General features: G+C 39.5%; 1 protein-coding gene across 9 annotated transcripts in view; it reads left to right on the top strand.

The window, feature by feature from the left end:
• Window positions 1-6,903: 6,903 nt before the first annotated feature.
• The window catches only part of LOC113263281 (alpha-fetoprotein-like), a 43,935-nt gene continuing 35,169 nt past the window's right edge, over window positions 6,904-15,669 (top strand). For 4 of the 9 annotated variants that reach the window (XM_044388187.3, XM_026509984.4, XM_044388194.3 and 1 more), the window contains exons 1-5: window positions 6,904-7,038; window positions 8,202-8,253; window positions 8,394-8,535; window positions 10,101-10,312; window positions 15,375-15,507. In XM_044388187.3, the coding sequence (XP_044244122.2) occupies window positions 6,954-7,038; window positions 8,202-8,253; window positions 8,394-8,535; window positions 10,101-10,312; window positions 15,375-15,507 (624 nt within the window). In that variant the 5' untranslated portion in view covers window positions 6,904-6,953. The other 5 variants (XM_044388191.3, XM_044388190.3, XM_044388192.3 and 2 more) reach the window with 5 other exon arrangements.

Below are 15,669 nucleotides of genomic sequence, written 5' to 3' on the forward strand. Positions count from 1 at the left end.
CAGAACAATATTCTTGACCTCTGTACACCCTGTCTCCTAGGGGTGGCCATGTTGGATGACTTCTAAAATCTGTCATTCATAGAGAGGGAGGAGCACGCAGGGCATCAGGGACAATGGCTCTTGCCTCTTACTCTTCCAAGCTGTAGCTGTTGTTAATGTTGAAGATGTAAGTGCTTGTCAGGGATGTCTAAGCGGGGGGGGGGGGGGGGGGGGGGGAGGGTGGTTGGGAAGCCAGGAAATGAATATTGGTCATGCACTCATGGCCTGATTATCCTGACTGTTTTCTAAACTTATAAAGTTTTTGGTGTTTTAGTGTCTGAAATGGAAGATGATGACCATTTAAGAGGTAATACATGAGAATAGTCACAGAGTTCTTTTGGCATAGCATTTACTGTGTAGTCTTTGGGATTTTCATTTATTTCATCAACAAATATTTTAGACTCCTACTGCACGTCAGACATTATGCGTACAAACATGAGCCAGTTAGAGATGGTTCCCCATGGCAAGGGAGAAGGAGAGTAAGCAAGCAATCACATATGATGTCAAGGATAGAAAAGGTCCCCTGCTGTGGGAGCACATTGAACAGGCACTCAATCTAAGCTAAGGTATAGGGGGAGTAGTAGGGGGGAAGCATCAAATTCCTACTACCATTAACTTGCTGTACGGCCTCAAACAAGCTCCCTACAGTCCAAGACCTCCATTTCTTTGTATAACGTGGGAGAATGATCTCCATATCACAAAGGCTTTAGAGAAATGTATTAAATTACTATATAAAGTAGCCAATACCATGGCCAGCAGATAATAGATGTTTATTTTGTGAAGTTATTTTGTCCTTTTGCCATTTTTCAAACACTTCCATTCACTAATGAGAAGAAGAGGAAGAAAGTTTTACTTAGATAATGGATAATAAGTTTAGCAAACAGAAGTGAATCAGAGCCCAGTTAGCTAATTCAATTTGGTACCTAACAGTGGATTCTGTTACGTGTCCAAAACTATGCTAAACACAGCAGATACGAAACCAGAGACCCAGGAACCTGCTGGGTTAAAATTAAAGCAGTCCCATATTGTACAAGGAGGCAATGAACACCTTTTTTAAAAAAAGATTTTATTTATTTACTTGAGATAGAGCAAGGACAGCGAGAGAGAACACAGAGGGAAAGGGAGAAGTAGACTCCCCGCTGAGCAGGGAGCCTAATGCGGGCTCGATCCCAATACCCTGGGATCATGACCTGAGCTGAAGGCGGACACTTAACCGACTGAGCCACCCAGGCACCCAACACCCTTTCTTCAAGTGCATTTTGTGAACTGCCAGTGAGTTCATCTTTCCCGGTTCCATGGCCTCAATGTTCACACCCACTCAGGGCAATGCTAGATATTGACTAACAGCCTCTAATCACAAGACTCTATAATTACAGAGGAACTTGCCATACAACCCTCTACTGATGCGCCAGAGAACATACTAATAAAAAACGTAACCAGTGTGATGGGAGGAGAGGAGAGAGAGGAATGGTTTCTTCGAAAGATATATTTTGCCTAGAGAAGAGAGGATTTGGAATGAGGGCACATCACGCATACTCTGTATTGCTCAGACAGAACTCAAACCAATGACTAGAACATGCCAGAATGAAGTGCATGAAGAATTCTCTAGTACTAGCGATGATTCTAAGTGGGGTAGGCTTCATGGTACAGTAATCAGTGCCAAGACTGCATGTGCATAAGCAATCCCCAGCCAGATTTTCTGTGGGATCCATGGACCCAGTCCTGGTCTTTCTAAGGTTCTGTTTCTATGACTCAGATAAGAATTAGGTTTGTGGTGAAATAATATTTATTAAAAATCATCACTGCGTCTTGTACACCTTCCATTTTTTATCTTAAAGGTCAGTGTAAAGATCTCACTCTCTTAGGGAACAAATTCTGTGCTGTCTTTTGAGTCTTACCAGAAAACTCATCCCCTTGCCTTTGTTTAAAAAATCCTCACTACTTGTTTTTCCTCTGGTCTGAAATTCCACTTTTAGTCACTGATGAAGGACTTAACATCATTTTATATTTTCAAGAATCTCTTACTCTGAGATGAGAGTTCCAATAGGATGAAAGTTTTGTCCATTCTTTTTTTTTTACAAAAAAGAGGAATTAGTTTAGCACATGTGCAATGGTTACTTTTTTTTTTAAGTGTCAGCTCCAATCAATTAATAGTGGCTGTCTTGTGGCATTGAGCAGTGAATGATTCTAAGGCTGAGTCAAGGTTCATAGAGAAAGAGGGCAATAATTACTCAGTAGTGTCTGCAGTGGGTGACAGTCTGGCAGCTCTCAACCAAAGTCTTAGCCATCCCTAGAGTAATAAGTCCAATTCTAATTGTTTCGGGAGTCTCAGAGTAAGATCTCAAGGGCACAGCTCTAAGAACACACAACAGAAGAGGGGTTGAGCATTATCACTGCTTAGAGGACCCTGAAAAGGATGATGAGAACCTGCCAAAGATAATTTTTCCATCGTCTTCCATCGTCTTCCATCACACATCATCCATATTCTTTATCCATCTTTATCCATCACACATCATCCATATTCTTTATCATTAGCTGATGTGTCCCAAACCTAAATAAGAACGGAATTGTCATTATTTTTCAGGCAGCTATATTTTTCGTGTGTGTGTGTGTGTGTATACATTTTTTTTTTTTTGCCTAGGAAACCAGAAATAAGAATATATGGGTAGCACAATCAAGCGATGGGCTGACAATCTTAGATATTATCTGGTCCAAATCCTCCATATATAAATAAGGAAACTCAGGACGGGAATTGTTAAAGTAGTAACCGGTGATCTCCCATTTCCAAAACTTTTGGATTTCACATTTCTCTTAAACTTTTTATTTAATCAGTAAATACCTGTTTCCTCCCCCAGCCCCCCAAACTGGGTGTTAGGCAAAGGTGACAATAGCTCAGGAATGTTGACACCTCAGTTTTCATTACTAGCTCTCGGGTGGTGTGGGCTCCAAAGTCAGACAGACCTGAATTTCTACCTGTGAGTCCCTGAGCAAATCCTACGGTCCTGAGTCCGTTGTTTTCGATCATTTTTTTACATTAAGTTTTTTATTTTAATTCCAGTATTATTAACATATAGTGTCACATTAGTTTCAGTTATGCAAATAGCGATTCAATAATTCTATACATTACTCAGTGCTCCTCATGATAACTGTACTCTGAATCCCCATCACCTATATCACCCATCCCCCCACACACCTCCCCTCTGGTAACTATCTGTTCTCTAGAGTCTGTTTCTTGATTTGTCTCTCTCTTTTTTCCTTTGCTTGTTTGTTTTGTTTCTTAAATTCCACATGAGTGAAATCATACAGTATTTGTATTTCTCTGACTTATTTTGCTCAGGATTATACTCTCTAACTCCATCCATGTGGCAAAATTTCATTCTTTTTTATGGCTGAATAATATTCTATTGTACATTTACACCATTTCTTCTTTATCCATTCATCTGTTGTTGGATGTTCAGGCTGATTTCAAAATTTGGCTATTGTAAACAACGCTGCAATAGACAGAGGGATGCATTTATCCCTTTGAATTAGTATTTTTGTATTTTTGGGTAAATATACAGTTGTGTGACTACTGGATCATGGTGTAGTTGTATTTTTAATTTTTTGAGGAGCCTCCATACTGTTGCCTACAGTGGTTGTACCAGTTTGCGTTCTCACCAACAGGGTGTGAGAGTTTGTTTTTTTTCATATCCTCGCCAATACCTCTTGTTTTCTGTGTTTTTATTTTAGCCATTCTGACAGGTGCAAAGTGAAATCTCATTGTAGTTTCGATTTGGATTTCCCTGATGATGTGTGATATTGAGCATTTTCATGTGTCTGTTGGCCATTGGGATGTCTTCTTTAGAGATATGTCTGTTTCTGTCTTCTGCCCATTTTTTAATTGGACTATTTGTTTTTTTGGCTGTTGAGTTGTATCAATTCTTTATATATTGTGGACACTAACCCTTTATCAGATATGTCACTTGCAAATATCTTCTCCCATTCACTAGGTTTCCTTTTAGTTCTGTTGATTACTTTCTTCACTGTGCAGAAGCTTTTTATTTTGATGTAGTCCCAATAGTTTATTTTTGCTTTTATTTCCCTTGCTTCAGGAGACATATCCAGAAAAATGTTGTTATGGCCAATGTCAGAGAAATTACTGCCTGTGCTCTCTTCTAGGACTTTTATGGTTTCAGGTCTCACATTTAGGTCTTTAATACATTTTGAGTCTATTTTTGTGTATGGTGTAAGAAAATGGTCTAGTTTCATTCTTCTGCATGTGGCTGTCCAGTTTTTCCAACACCATTTATTGAAGAGATTGTCTTTCCCCATTGCATATTCTTTCCTCCTTTGTAGAGGATTAATTGACCACGTAATTGTGGATTTATTTCTGGATTTTATTATGTTCCATTGATCTATGGGTCTATTTTTGTGCCGGTATCATACTGTTTTGATTCTTACAGCTTTGTAATAGAACTTGAAGTCTGGAATTGTGACACCTCCAGTTTTGTTTTTCTTTTTCAAGATTGCTTTGGCTATTTGGGGTCTTTTGTGTCTCCATACAAATGTTAGGATTGTTTGCTCTACTTCTGTGAAAAATGCTGTTTAGTAGGGATTGCATTAAATGTGTAGATTGCTTTGGGTAGTATAGACATTTTAACAATATTTGCTCTTCCAGTCCATGAGCATGGAATGTCTTTCCATTTTTTGTGTCATCTTCAATTTGTTTCATCAATGTCCTATAGTTTTCAGAGTATGGGTCTTTCACCTCTTTGGTTAAGTTTACTCTAAGTATTTTATTATTTTTGGTGCAATTATAAGTGGGGTTGTTTTCTTAATTTCTCTTTCTGCTGCTTCATTATTAGTGTATAGAAATGCAATAGATTTCTGTACATTGATTTTGTATCCTGTGACTTTACTGAGTTCATTTGTTACTTCTATAGTTTTTTGGTGGAGTCTTCAGGGTATTCTATATACAGTAGCATGTCATCTAGAAATAGTGAAAATTTAACTTCTTCCTTACCAATTTGGATGCTTTTATTTCTTTTTGTTGTGGCATCAGAGGTGGGGTCTTTTTATGGCAGTCACGTTGTAACCAACATGAATCACCAGACCCCAAAGTAGAAGTAAGCCATTAAAGATGTTATCACCAGTCCTTACTCAAACCAAGATGTCACAAGAATGTTAAGGCCACAAGCTCCCTGGTCAATTTTAGATAAAAGACTGTCCATGGAGGCCCATGTTGGCAACCCTGTGGGGACCCCTCCCACTCCTGAGAGCTTTTCCTGTATTTTTGTTTAATAAAACTCTATTGCTTTCTCACTCTCCTTTGTCAATGAGATTCATTCTTCAATTCTGTGAGACAAGAACCTAGCTCTCCTGCTTCAAATAGCTATTAACTCTTCTTTGAATGTCTGGTAGAATTTGCCTGTAAAGCCATGTCGCCCTGGACTTCTATTTGTTGGGAGTTTTTGGTTACTGATTAAATTTCATTGCTGGTAATAGGTCTGTTCAAATGTTCCCTTTCTTCCCGTTGCCAACATGGCAGGGCAATCCAAGTACTTCAGGTCGGCATATTTTCTGAAGTCCCAGACTTCTGCAACAAACAAGACTCCCAAGTGTCTCTTATTGAGGATACCATGGTCAGCATACAGGAATCAGCCTTTGCAAGGCTTCTGGATACCTCTGTTCTGCCAGTAATCAAGGCTCTCAGGTGTCTCTTAGTGAAGGATATTCCTGCAGCCCAACAAGTCATGTACTTGCAAAGCAGTCCAGCCTCCTCCACCTGTACCCTATAGACAGGCTACATGGTGTGTTCCCAAGCTTCCCCAGAACTCGAGGCTCCCAGGTGCTGCTTTTGGTTGGCTTCTCAGTCCTCTGGGCAGGCTCTGATCTGGCAGGGCAAATGCAGTTCCTCTGGATCTGCCTCAGATCTAAGCCTCAAGGGCTGCATGTACTCAGAAGTGATTTCTGGTTGTCTGTCCTGGTCATTGAAAATTTTGTTCCTTCAATTGCTAGAAGAAAAGGCCCAATTTCATTGCCAACTCCCATTTCTCGTAGAGCACCTTCAGCACTGGATGCACTTCATCTGCACACTTGCATCCTGATGTCTTCACTGGTCTAGCAGCTCCTCATCCTTCTCGTGTCTGCCTTCGAGTTTCATGATGCTCTCAATCTCATACAGCTCCTGGGCCAAGAGGCTGCCCGTGCACTTTTCTTGGTTCACCCTCGCCAGTGCTGTCAGTACCCTATTGCCCTTAGACAGACTGCATGATGTGTTCCTGGCCTTTTCCAGAACTCAAGTCTTCCAGGTGTTGTATTTAGGTGGCTGCCTAGTATGTTGGGCAGGCCTATATGATCCTGAGTCTGACTTTCTTATTCAAGAAATAAGAATATTGTTGTCTAAGTATAGTCATATGAAGCACCAGACTCACAATAAACACTCAATAAATTAGGTCCTATTTCCTCAGGTTTGCTCCCAAGGCCTATGCTCCCCCATTCTCCAGGGACTTGAAAATGTGCCCAGCACTGGAACCAGGGCTTTAACCATTTATCTGAATCTGTGGTAGTACATGTTTACCTTCCCTCCTGCCCCCTTCAGAACTTTGTCCATGTCAACAGGTATTCCCAGGAAATGAGATATTTACCAAAGGTACTTATTGATTACTGCAAGGCCTACATGGTATAACCTTGAAAAAACAAGTAGGTTGACATGACTCATTTTAAAATCCAGTATTCATTAATGAATGCCATCCATTAACAATATTTCTCCATTGTCATGAATTTCTTCAATATTATCAGGGTCGTACTGGCTTAGAAAAAATATTCACCAGGAAAAGGTTAATTATTAATAGTAATTACTGGAAAAGAATATAAAAGGATTCTTCAGTTCTTTCAGATGATAGAGCACCTTCTTTTAAGGTTCATCTGGAACAATGAAGACTCTTAGACCCATATGTTTTCTTGTTTTCTTCAGCTACGTTCAATGTCAAACTCTTCAGAGAAGTTTACTAGCTGCAGGTAGGGATCCTATTTACAATCTATACATCCCATGTGCCAGGAGAAAAGGCATAATGACTACTAAAAATATACTAAAATATAAGGAAAGGCTAATCTTCCTCAGTGCTCATCATTGTCAACAGAGTCATCGGAAATTGCTAGAAATTAATTTGTGGCAGGGATGCAGAAAGAGAGCTAATATATAGAGGCAGCACACACAGGAAGATCTCGTTTTAGCCTTACTTCCACTCTAGGTGAGGGAACAACACTTTTCAAACTTGTGTTTGAAACCGGATGAATGATTTTGGGTAAAGCAACTGTGTTTATAATAGCAGGAGTAATATTATGAGCTACATTCTTCAGTACCTATTCTATGCTACATGTTGTGCTCAGCACCACACACGGGTGTGTCCATTTAATCCTAACAACTATCTAATGTGGTAGAGTTTATTTATGTTTTCTAGGTAGAGAAACAGAAACTTCTCGAGCTTAAGCTATTTTTCCAAGGCCACACTCAGTATCAGAGCTAGAAATTGAACTCAGAGTAATTGACTCTAAAGCCTTTCCCCATAATAGAGACGATAATGGTTTCTTTATTTAACAGAAAGCTGCTCAGCTCTTTAGAAGCTGTTAGTATAAGAAGATATTGTTTTCAATAGGGAACGTGTGTGTGTGTGTGTGTGTGTGTGTGTGTGTGTGTGTGTGGTGAGTGGTGAGTGGAGGTGATAAGAAAGATAAAGTTGATGAGTAAATCCAGAATGGGTGAGATATTGCTTTTGCCAAATGAAGTCTGGCAAAGTGCTAATGTTTATACGTTTGCTCCCAATGTTAAACTTTAATTTTCTTAGTATTCCTTGGATATACTAATAACTTCTAATATAAAGAGTTAAATAACAAAATCATGTTAATTAATTCAGCTGTGTCAACACAAGTACATGCAACTTATTTGTGGGCTAATGACAGATTTCAAGTACACAATATATTTGAAGAGAAATAAGTTATTCAGAGAATGCAGTTTAAACTCAAGTGAAGACGTAGTCTGGTAATTCGTTTTAATTTTTGATGGTAACTAAAATAGATCTGGTAATTTATAAGTGAATAAACATGGATTTCAGAATTATAAAGGGAGATTTCAATTTTGAAAATATCCTCTTATGCAAATAAAATCTCATTTTTTTTTTCAGCCTTGCGCCACATTAATAGCCCGAATTATCTGCAGGAGAACTTAAGGGACATGTGAGTTTTGTTACCAATATTCTCTCCTCTGAAATATGAAATCACAATCATTTTGGAAGGGGGACAGGGGTAGTGATCTAACGATGATGGAGGAAGAGTTTGATTTTATCTTTAACGCTCTTCTAAGTGTTATGTTTCAGCACCAGCATTATGGTTGCTCAGTTTCTTCAGAAACTAACTTATGAAGAAGTACAAACCATAGTTGAAGAGTTGGTAGATCTCGCAGAGAAGTGCAAGGTCCTCAAGGCACATGAGTCACCGTCAGAATGCGCTCACCAGTTGGTAGGTGGATCATGTTTTGCCTTTCTCTCTCTTTTTTTAAAACTAAAATTCCAACCAGAGGTGTTGTTATGAAGTGGGATGTTGAAGAAGTAGATAGGGGCTTTTAAGGCAACAATATGTATATCAATCAATACTCAAAATATAATCTTTGTAGGTTTATATGCCTACAGTTCTTCATTGCATCTCTGGGAGATCAGACTCAGAGAACCAAATGCTCAAGAGAACGAATTATAACCTAGAATGCCAATTTGTTCGTTTCAGTTGGTTGCTCTGCCTCTCCCACTGGAAAGCTATTATCTGACATCCTTGTATAAAGGTTCCTGGGAAATCAAAGTACTAATTTAAAAAAGTTTCTATAAGCATATGAAAAAGAAGAAAAAAGTGAATATTATCATGGGCTCTTTTCCCTAGTTAGTAGAAAATCTTGGGGATCACTACTGTCTTATGAAGTGTGTCTATCTTATTATGAGAAAATTCTTGATGAACACTAACATATTTGCACAATCCACATGTTTTTTGGATAATGTATCTCATCCTAAACATTTTAGACTACAGATCAATAGTTTTCTTCTTTATTGGTAAGTTGTTTTTTTCTTTTTCCATCTTCTCGGGGCTAAAACCTACCTATCTCTTAATAGACTCTTAGTAGACATAGAAAAACCGTCAGTCTAATTAGAAACACTTTTATTTTATTTTATTTTATTTTTTTAAGGATCTATTTTTTTTTGAGAGAGAGAGAGAGAGGTGGGGAAGGGACAAAGGTAGAGAGAGACAGAAAATCCTCTGGCAGATTCCCTGCTCAGCATGGAGTCCCATGTGGGGCTCAATCGATCCCAGGACCCTGAGATCATGACCTGAGCCAAAATCCAGTCAGCTGCTTAACTGACTGAGCCACCCAGGCATCCCTAGAAACACATATGAAATGAAGTGCTTCTGCTAGTGACTTGTCTCACTTATTTTATAGTGATTCCTTCTTATCTCTACTTCAAAAGATGGCCTTTTTTCTGCCTTTATTCCCTAAATCTAGACATGTATGTTTGAGGTTTACAGCATCCCACACATTTACTGCCACTCAAAGGTATTTGAAAACTAGCTGAATTATTACATTTTCATTTGAACATTTGACACTGAATACACACTGCCTTGGAGTTCAATTCTTAAAATAACTTTCCATGGAAACCAAGCTAATAACAATTAGGAAGCAAGGAAAGCAAACTCCATTTATTTCTTGGTGGATAGTTATAAAAAAATACCTTGATTTCGTTAGGCTCTGGAATTTGGCTAATGTTTAATACCTCTTAATGACTGTATGAAAATAAATTTGAAATCACAATTATTTTGGAAAGAAGAGAATGGTAAATTCCATTTGGTCCATGTCCAGCATGTGGGAATTTAGACTTAAAAACCTACAAAAACTTTTGCTCAAAAGAGCTATGTCCAAGGATTATTAAATACAGAGTGTAAGATCATACGCTCAGTGGCCTTTTTCTTGATAATAATTCTTTACCTTTCCTAAGAATGTAGATCACACACGCTTCCCCTTTAAATTATTATTCCTCCTACAGATGACTACCTTCCTAGAGCACATTTGTGATAACCAAGGAAAGGCTGACAAACAGGAGTTTTCTGACTGTTGCAATATAAATAACAAAGCAAGACTCAAGTGCTTCCTATTACGCAAAAAAGGTGATGCAGATGACAGTGATGTCTTCCAAATTCCAAATCCTGAGCGCATCTGTGAGATGGACGAAGAGAACCAAGTGCCAGGGAAGGAGAGGTAAGACATTTCTCCTTGCCATACTCTCTGAAGAAGAGTGGTTTCCAATTTTGAAGACAGATCTTTTTTTATATGTATGGGACTCTGAGAACACAACTTTATTACATGAATTAAGGTAAAAATTTGAGCTGCAATACATATTTTTCTCCCTCAGAATGACAATTACAGTCGCAGTGAACCTGACAGGGTATGGAAATGTCTGTGTGTAGAAACATTAAAAATGACTAGGACAAAATTTTTTTTAAAAAAGATTTACAAAATGACTAAGACAATGTAAAGGACCCGTCTCCTTAATGGTTAGATGAGTCAGACCAAGCAAATGATGTAGAAAGGTACAGCAAGTAGGCAGAGCATAATAGACAGAGTATTGGGGACAGAAAGCCGGTAATAGCTCCGAGAAGGGGCTGGCATTTGGAAGGTTCATCAAGGGATAACATAGAGGGTATCTGATAGGCATGGAGAGAGCCTGTCATTGGGAACCTACGAATAAGTGACAATTGCAGATTAGACAGAGATGAATTTTCTGCTCATTAACTTTGATTCTATAATTCCCATCTGGAGTAGATAGCATTATAGAAAATAAGCAGACAAGCTTCTATTTTGTTTACCTAGTGAGCATAGAGGTCTATCTGTAAAGGAGTGCGAGCAAGTGGCTTGGGTTTAAGGCAGGAAACCATGTCTAGAGAGGTAGAAATGGTAAGAGAAACAAAACGCTTCAATTCTCAAGGAATGCAATTCTAGCCATCTTATCAAGACAGGCTTAGACAATGGGAATCAGGTAAAGAGATCTGTTGCTGGTTCTAGAGGGCAAGGAGCGTGGTAGTGATTTGATTTCAGATTTTAGACATGAAATTTTAAACCGGAGGTGAATAAACAGGGTGACTTGATGTTGAATAATGTAAACTCTTTTAATTCACCCATGTGGAGGCAGAATTGCCCCCAGACATTATTGAACCTTCAAGAAGAAATTAATTGGTCCTAGCCACTTAGGTATAAAGGCCTGGGGTTCCCAGTGGCTCAGTCGGTTAAGTGTCCAACTCTTGGTTTCAACTCATGATCTCAGGGTCTCAAGATCGAGCCCTGTGGGGCTCTGCGGTCAGGGTGGGGTCTGCTTAAGACTCTCTGCCCCTCCCCTTTGTGCGTGTGTGCATGTGTGTGTGTGTGTGTGCGTGTGCTCACATGCTCCCCCCTTCAAATATATAAATACATCTTTAAAAAAAAAAGGAAAAGAAAGGACAAAAGACGGGATTGGACAGGTTCCAACTTGTCTGACATTAGGGGCAACCAAATGGGAACCAAAGTAGGACTCAGCTACCCTTTACTACAGTGCTTCCACTCTAAGGGAGAATTATAAAATCAGGTTTTGGTTGAACCCTCTGAGATTACAAAAATCTAACCAATACTCCGGCAGTGAGTCTAATCTCTTCTTGAATATTAACAATGAAGTCCATATTAAGGAGTTATTTTAAAAGCTAATCTTAACTGATATGCAGACAACTATAGATATTCAAGGAAAAATAATTTTCTAATTACTTGTCTCATAATTATAAGGCAACAACTTCATTTAATTCTCAACCAAGGAAACAATAACATATTTAGAGCTGGGGGAAGAAATCAGCTCTTTAAGACTTTTCAGAAGATAGCATAGGCTACAAATACACAAAACCATAATTACTGTACCTTTGGATTATCTGAGGAATTTTCAATAGCAGTTTTAATTATTGTAAGCTTCTATTGTATGTCTGACTATAGAACCCAACTTCCAATCAAACGTGACCCTATGTTACCTTACAGTTGAGACATTCCATTTTTTAAATGGCTCTAATTATTAGAAAGCTTTTCCTTATACTAAGTTAAACTTTGTCTTTGGAGATTTGAAATTAGATTTGCTCATATTGAATATCTTCTAAGGGAACTGTTACTGTAGCACAAAAATAAACTCTTAATTCAGCACACACAATAAAGAGCAAGGTATTGAATGGCTTTGGTGAAATTTCATATTGGCCAAGAATTTTGCCTTATGTTGGGAGGCAGATTGTTGAAAATATCAGTTCTGCTCTTCTGTTCTGTTTCTACAAGTTGGGCTTAAGAAACTCTGCTGATAGAAGTCTATTGATGAAAATTCCAGGGGTTTGGGACCTCTTAGTGAGAATGAAGAGGGGTTTTTTGGGGGAGCACAGACCTACTTTTCTAAGTCTTGCTAATGAATATTGTTTAGTTCTATTATTTGGCCTATTTTTCTCCTTCCATGGTTTATGGATGATTTTTTCCTTTAAAGGTTTTTAAAAAGCAAAAGTAATAACCCCAGGATAAGCCAACTTTAGTGTGGTAGCAAATAATCTCTAATTTTCAGCAGCTCAATATAACAAAAGGTTTGTTTGTTTGTTTGTTTGTTTCACTCATGCTATCTGTCCAATGTGGATTGGAAGGAGGTCTGCTTATCATGGTCACTTAGGGACCTAGGTTGACAAAGACACCATCTCAGCACTTGCTTCTTTGATTACCATGGCAAGGGAAGGGGCTAATAGTAAATCGTGTATTGCTTCTTAAGCTCGTTCAGAAGCAACACTCATTATTTCTTCTCACACATCATTAACCAGCAAGTCACATTGTCATACCTCACCTCAGAGGGGGTGGGAATGTGCAATCCTACCATTTCCCTGAAAGGAGGGGAGCTGGAAATCTCTGGTAAACAACTCTAATGGCCACCACCTCGGTCATCCACCCACAAGAAAAGATTTTGTACTTTCAACTGAAAGGAAATGTTACCACGGGATTGCTACACACCAGTTGCTAGATAAGGCCTCTCTTGATGTTTGGTTAGTGCTTCAGGGCTCCTGCAAATCTCCAGTCTTTCGTTTTGGCACCATTATTCCCTATTGGGTCAGAAAGCAGCAAGAAATACTCCTCTGATGAAGTCATATATGGATATAGTCCCTGACCCCAGAAACTCTAGCCACCTTCTTGGGTGGGATTTTGTCTTTTAGACTCTGTAGTACTCAGGGATTTCTATTGAAATATTTTAAGCATTTCCTTGGCTATTTGTCATGAGACATAATTGCTTTTTCAATTGTTCCAGGGAAGGCAGCGGTAGCAATTTTTCGTTGGACTTCAGTGTTTTCTGCAGCTGTATCTTTCTCTGGGATCCCAAAAGGACTAGGAATTAGATCCCAAAGGAGCAGGCATATAGATTTATGTATTATCCAAGCAACTGGGGGTGGGAACAAGTTAAAACATGAACCAAGTCCCTATTCTATCTATTGCTTCCTCCATTATCCTTTCAATGTTGAAAACCCGGTTTTCTGGTATCACCATTTTCCCGCTGATTTCAGCCTGCTTTACAGATATTACATCTTAAACTTGTATTAGGGATAGTAGTATAATAATCAGGATGCACAAAGCTATGCTGTGGTCACGAGGAAATCCTAAATTTATAAATAAATCCTAAAGTACTAAATATTGACTGAATTCAGTAAAGATTTTTTTTTTTTCATACCACAGTCTAAATTGGGTAGTTCTCTTTGGTGACTCTTGAAGAGTCTGGCTTCTGGTTGAATCTTGGGCAGATTATTTTTTTCATGCCTGACAATAGGTAATTACAGGTGACAGGTCTCAGGGGGGCAAGCTGCCCTTCCCACACCAGATTGGGGCAGAACACATTTCAGTCTCTGAAGGAGCTGCAGTCAAGGGCTCGATCCCCCCCCCCCCCCAGATGGGCCGTGTTTTTGTGCACAGCTTCATTCCTGGCCCTGGGACCTCTGCGGAGACTTCCTCGTAGGGGTGATGGAGGGAGAAACGGACAGACCTCTGTACACTTTGGCTCAGCACTCAGGGCTTTCCCACTCCCGGCCCTTTCCCCTCTGCTTCCGCCTGCCCTAGGGTCCTTCAAACCGAAAGGGCTTTTGTTTGGGAATCCCACAGGAGAAAGCCATTCCCAAGTCTGTGGTGTTCTACCGGATCCTCAACGGGTGCAGGACCTTGGGGGGAAGCGGACAGGGGGAGAGGGGGAGGAATCGACACTTCTGCAGTTTAACCTCTTGCTCATACTTTCCCAGTCGGTGATTAAAGTCTTGAGTGTTACTTTCATTTGGTTTTAGTTGGCTACTCTGACACTTGGCAGTTCATCTCTCTCTAACTCGGCCCTGGTCCTGACAATTCTCCTCCAAGGGGTAACTCGGGAATGCAACATGTTTCCATCTCTATATTATCTGAAGCGTGTGTTTCCAAGGTCACTGTGAAACAGAAAGAGAGAGAGCAGGGAACTGTGCTGAGACATTAACAGCCACACCTCAGAGCACTGTGGAGCACATTCACTCACATTTCACCATCTGTGACTCAGTTACATGTTCTCAGCCTAACTGCAAGGGAGTCTGGAAAAGGAGTCTCCCTACGCACACGGATTTGGATTTGTGTGAGCATTGAGCCAGTTTTTGCCTGTAATGTCATCTTGTTGAGTATTTTTGCATGTGTGTCTGTGGGGTCTTTTGAGCAAGCTTTGCAAAAATAAGAGGAGATATGTATTATAAGTGAAAGGCAGACCTAATGCCCAGGCTTTACTAGTGTGAGGAATGAATGAACTAGAGAGAGAAATAAAGACAGGAGACTTAGTAACAGACCAAAATATTGAAGGGCACGTCTTGGAGGACAATGGCATTAACTTTCCTAGTCTAGAAAGAACTTCCGGATGATCTTGAGAGTCTCCTCCGCCCTCACTAATAGATTCTTAATTTAATCCTCCTGCACCAGTTGTACAAGCCTGCATTTACAATTCAGTTTGGACTACTGAACTTTCTTTCTTACATAAAAATGAAAGTTTTAGTAACTTTTTCTTTCCCCACCAGCCTGGAAGTTACACTTCATGGGCATTCAGTGAATGTCCGACTAACTTCACAGTGATCCGTCCAGAGTGACGTGAACATGTGGTGTGTTTACGTACTGTGCTACCTCATCTCTTTCACCATGAAATTCTAGAAGCTCAGGTCAACAAAACTAGATGAAGAAACAGTGTTGGCACATGTCCTTGAATTCTAAATTACACAACTTCGTATTTGCCCAATTACAGGTACATTTATGAAACATCTCGAAAGTATCCATTCTTGTATGGACCCACTATTCTGACCATGTCTGCTTGCTATGAAACCACTATTCGGTCATGTTGCCAAGAAGAAAATAAAACTGAATGCTTCCAGATAAAGGTAAACTATTCGTACGTCAACTGTTATTTAGAGCCTTGCTCTGCAAAGTGTGGACTGTGGATCAGCTCATATGCATAGGCTGGCAGCTCACCGGAAATGCAGAATCTGAAGCCCTTCTCCAGACCTACTAAATAAGACCTCATGGTGATGAGAGACTGAGGT

The sequence above is a fragment of the Ursus arctos genome, unplaced genomic scaffold, assembly GCF_023065955.2.
Source record: "Ursus arctos isolate Adak ecotype North America unplaced genomic scaffold, UrsArc2.0 scaffold_9, whole genome shotgun sequence".
Lineage (NCBI taxonomy): Eukaryota > Metazoa > Chordata > Mammalia > Carnivora > Ursidae > Ursus > Ursus arctos.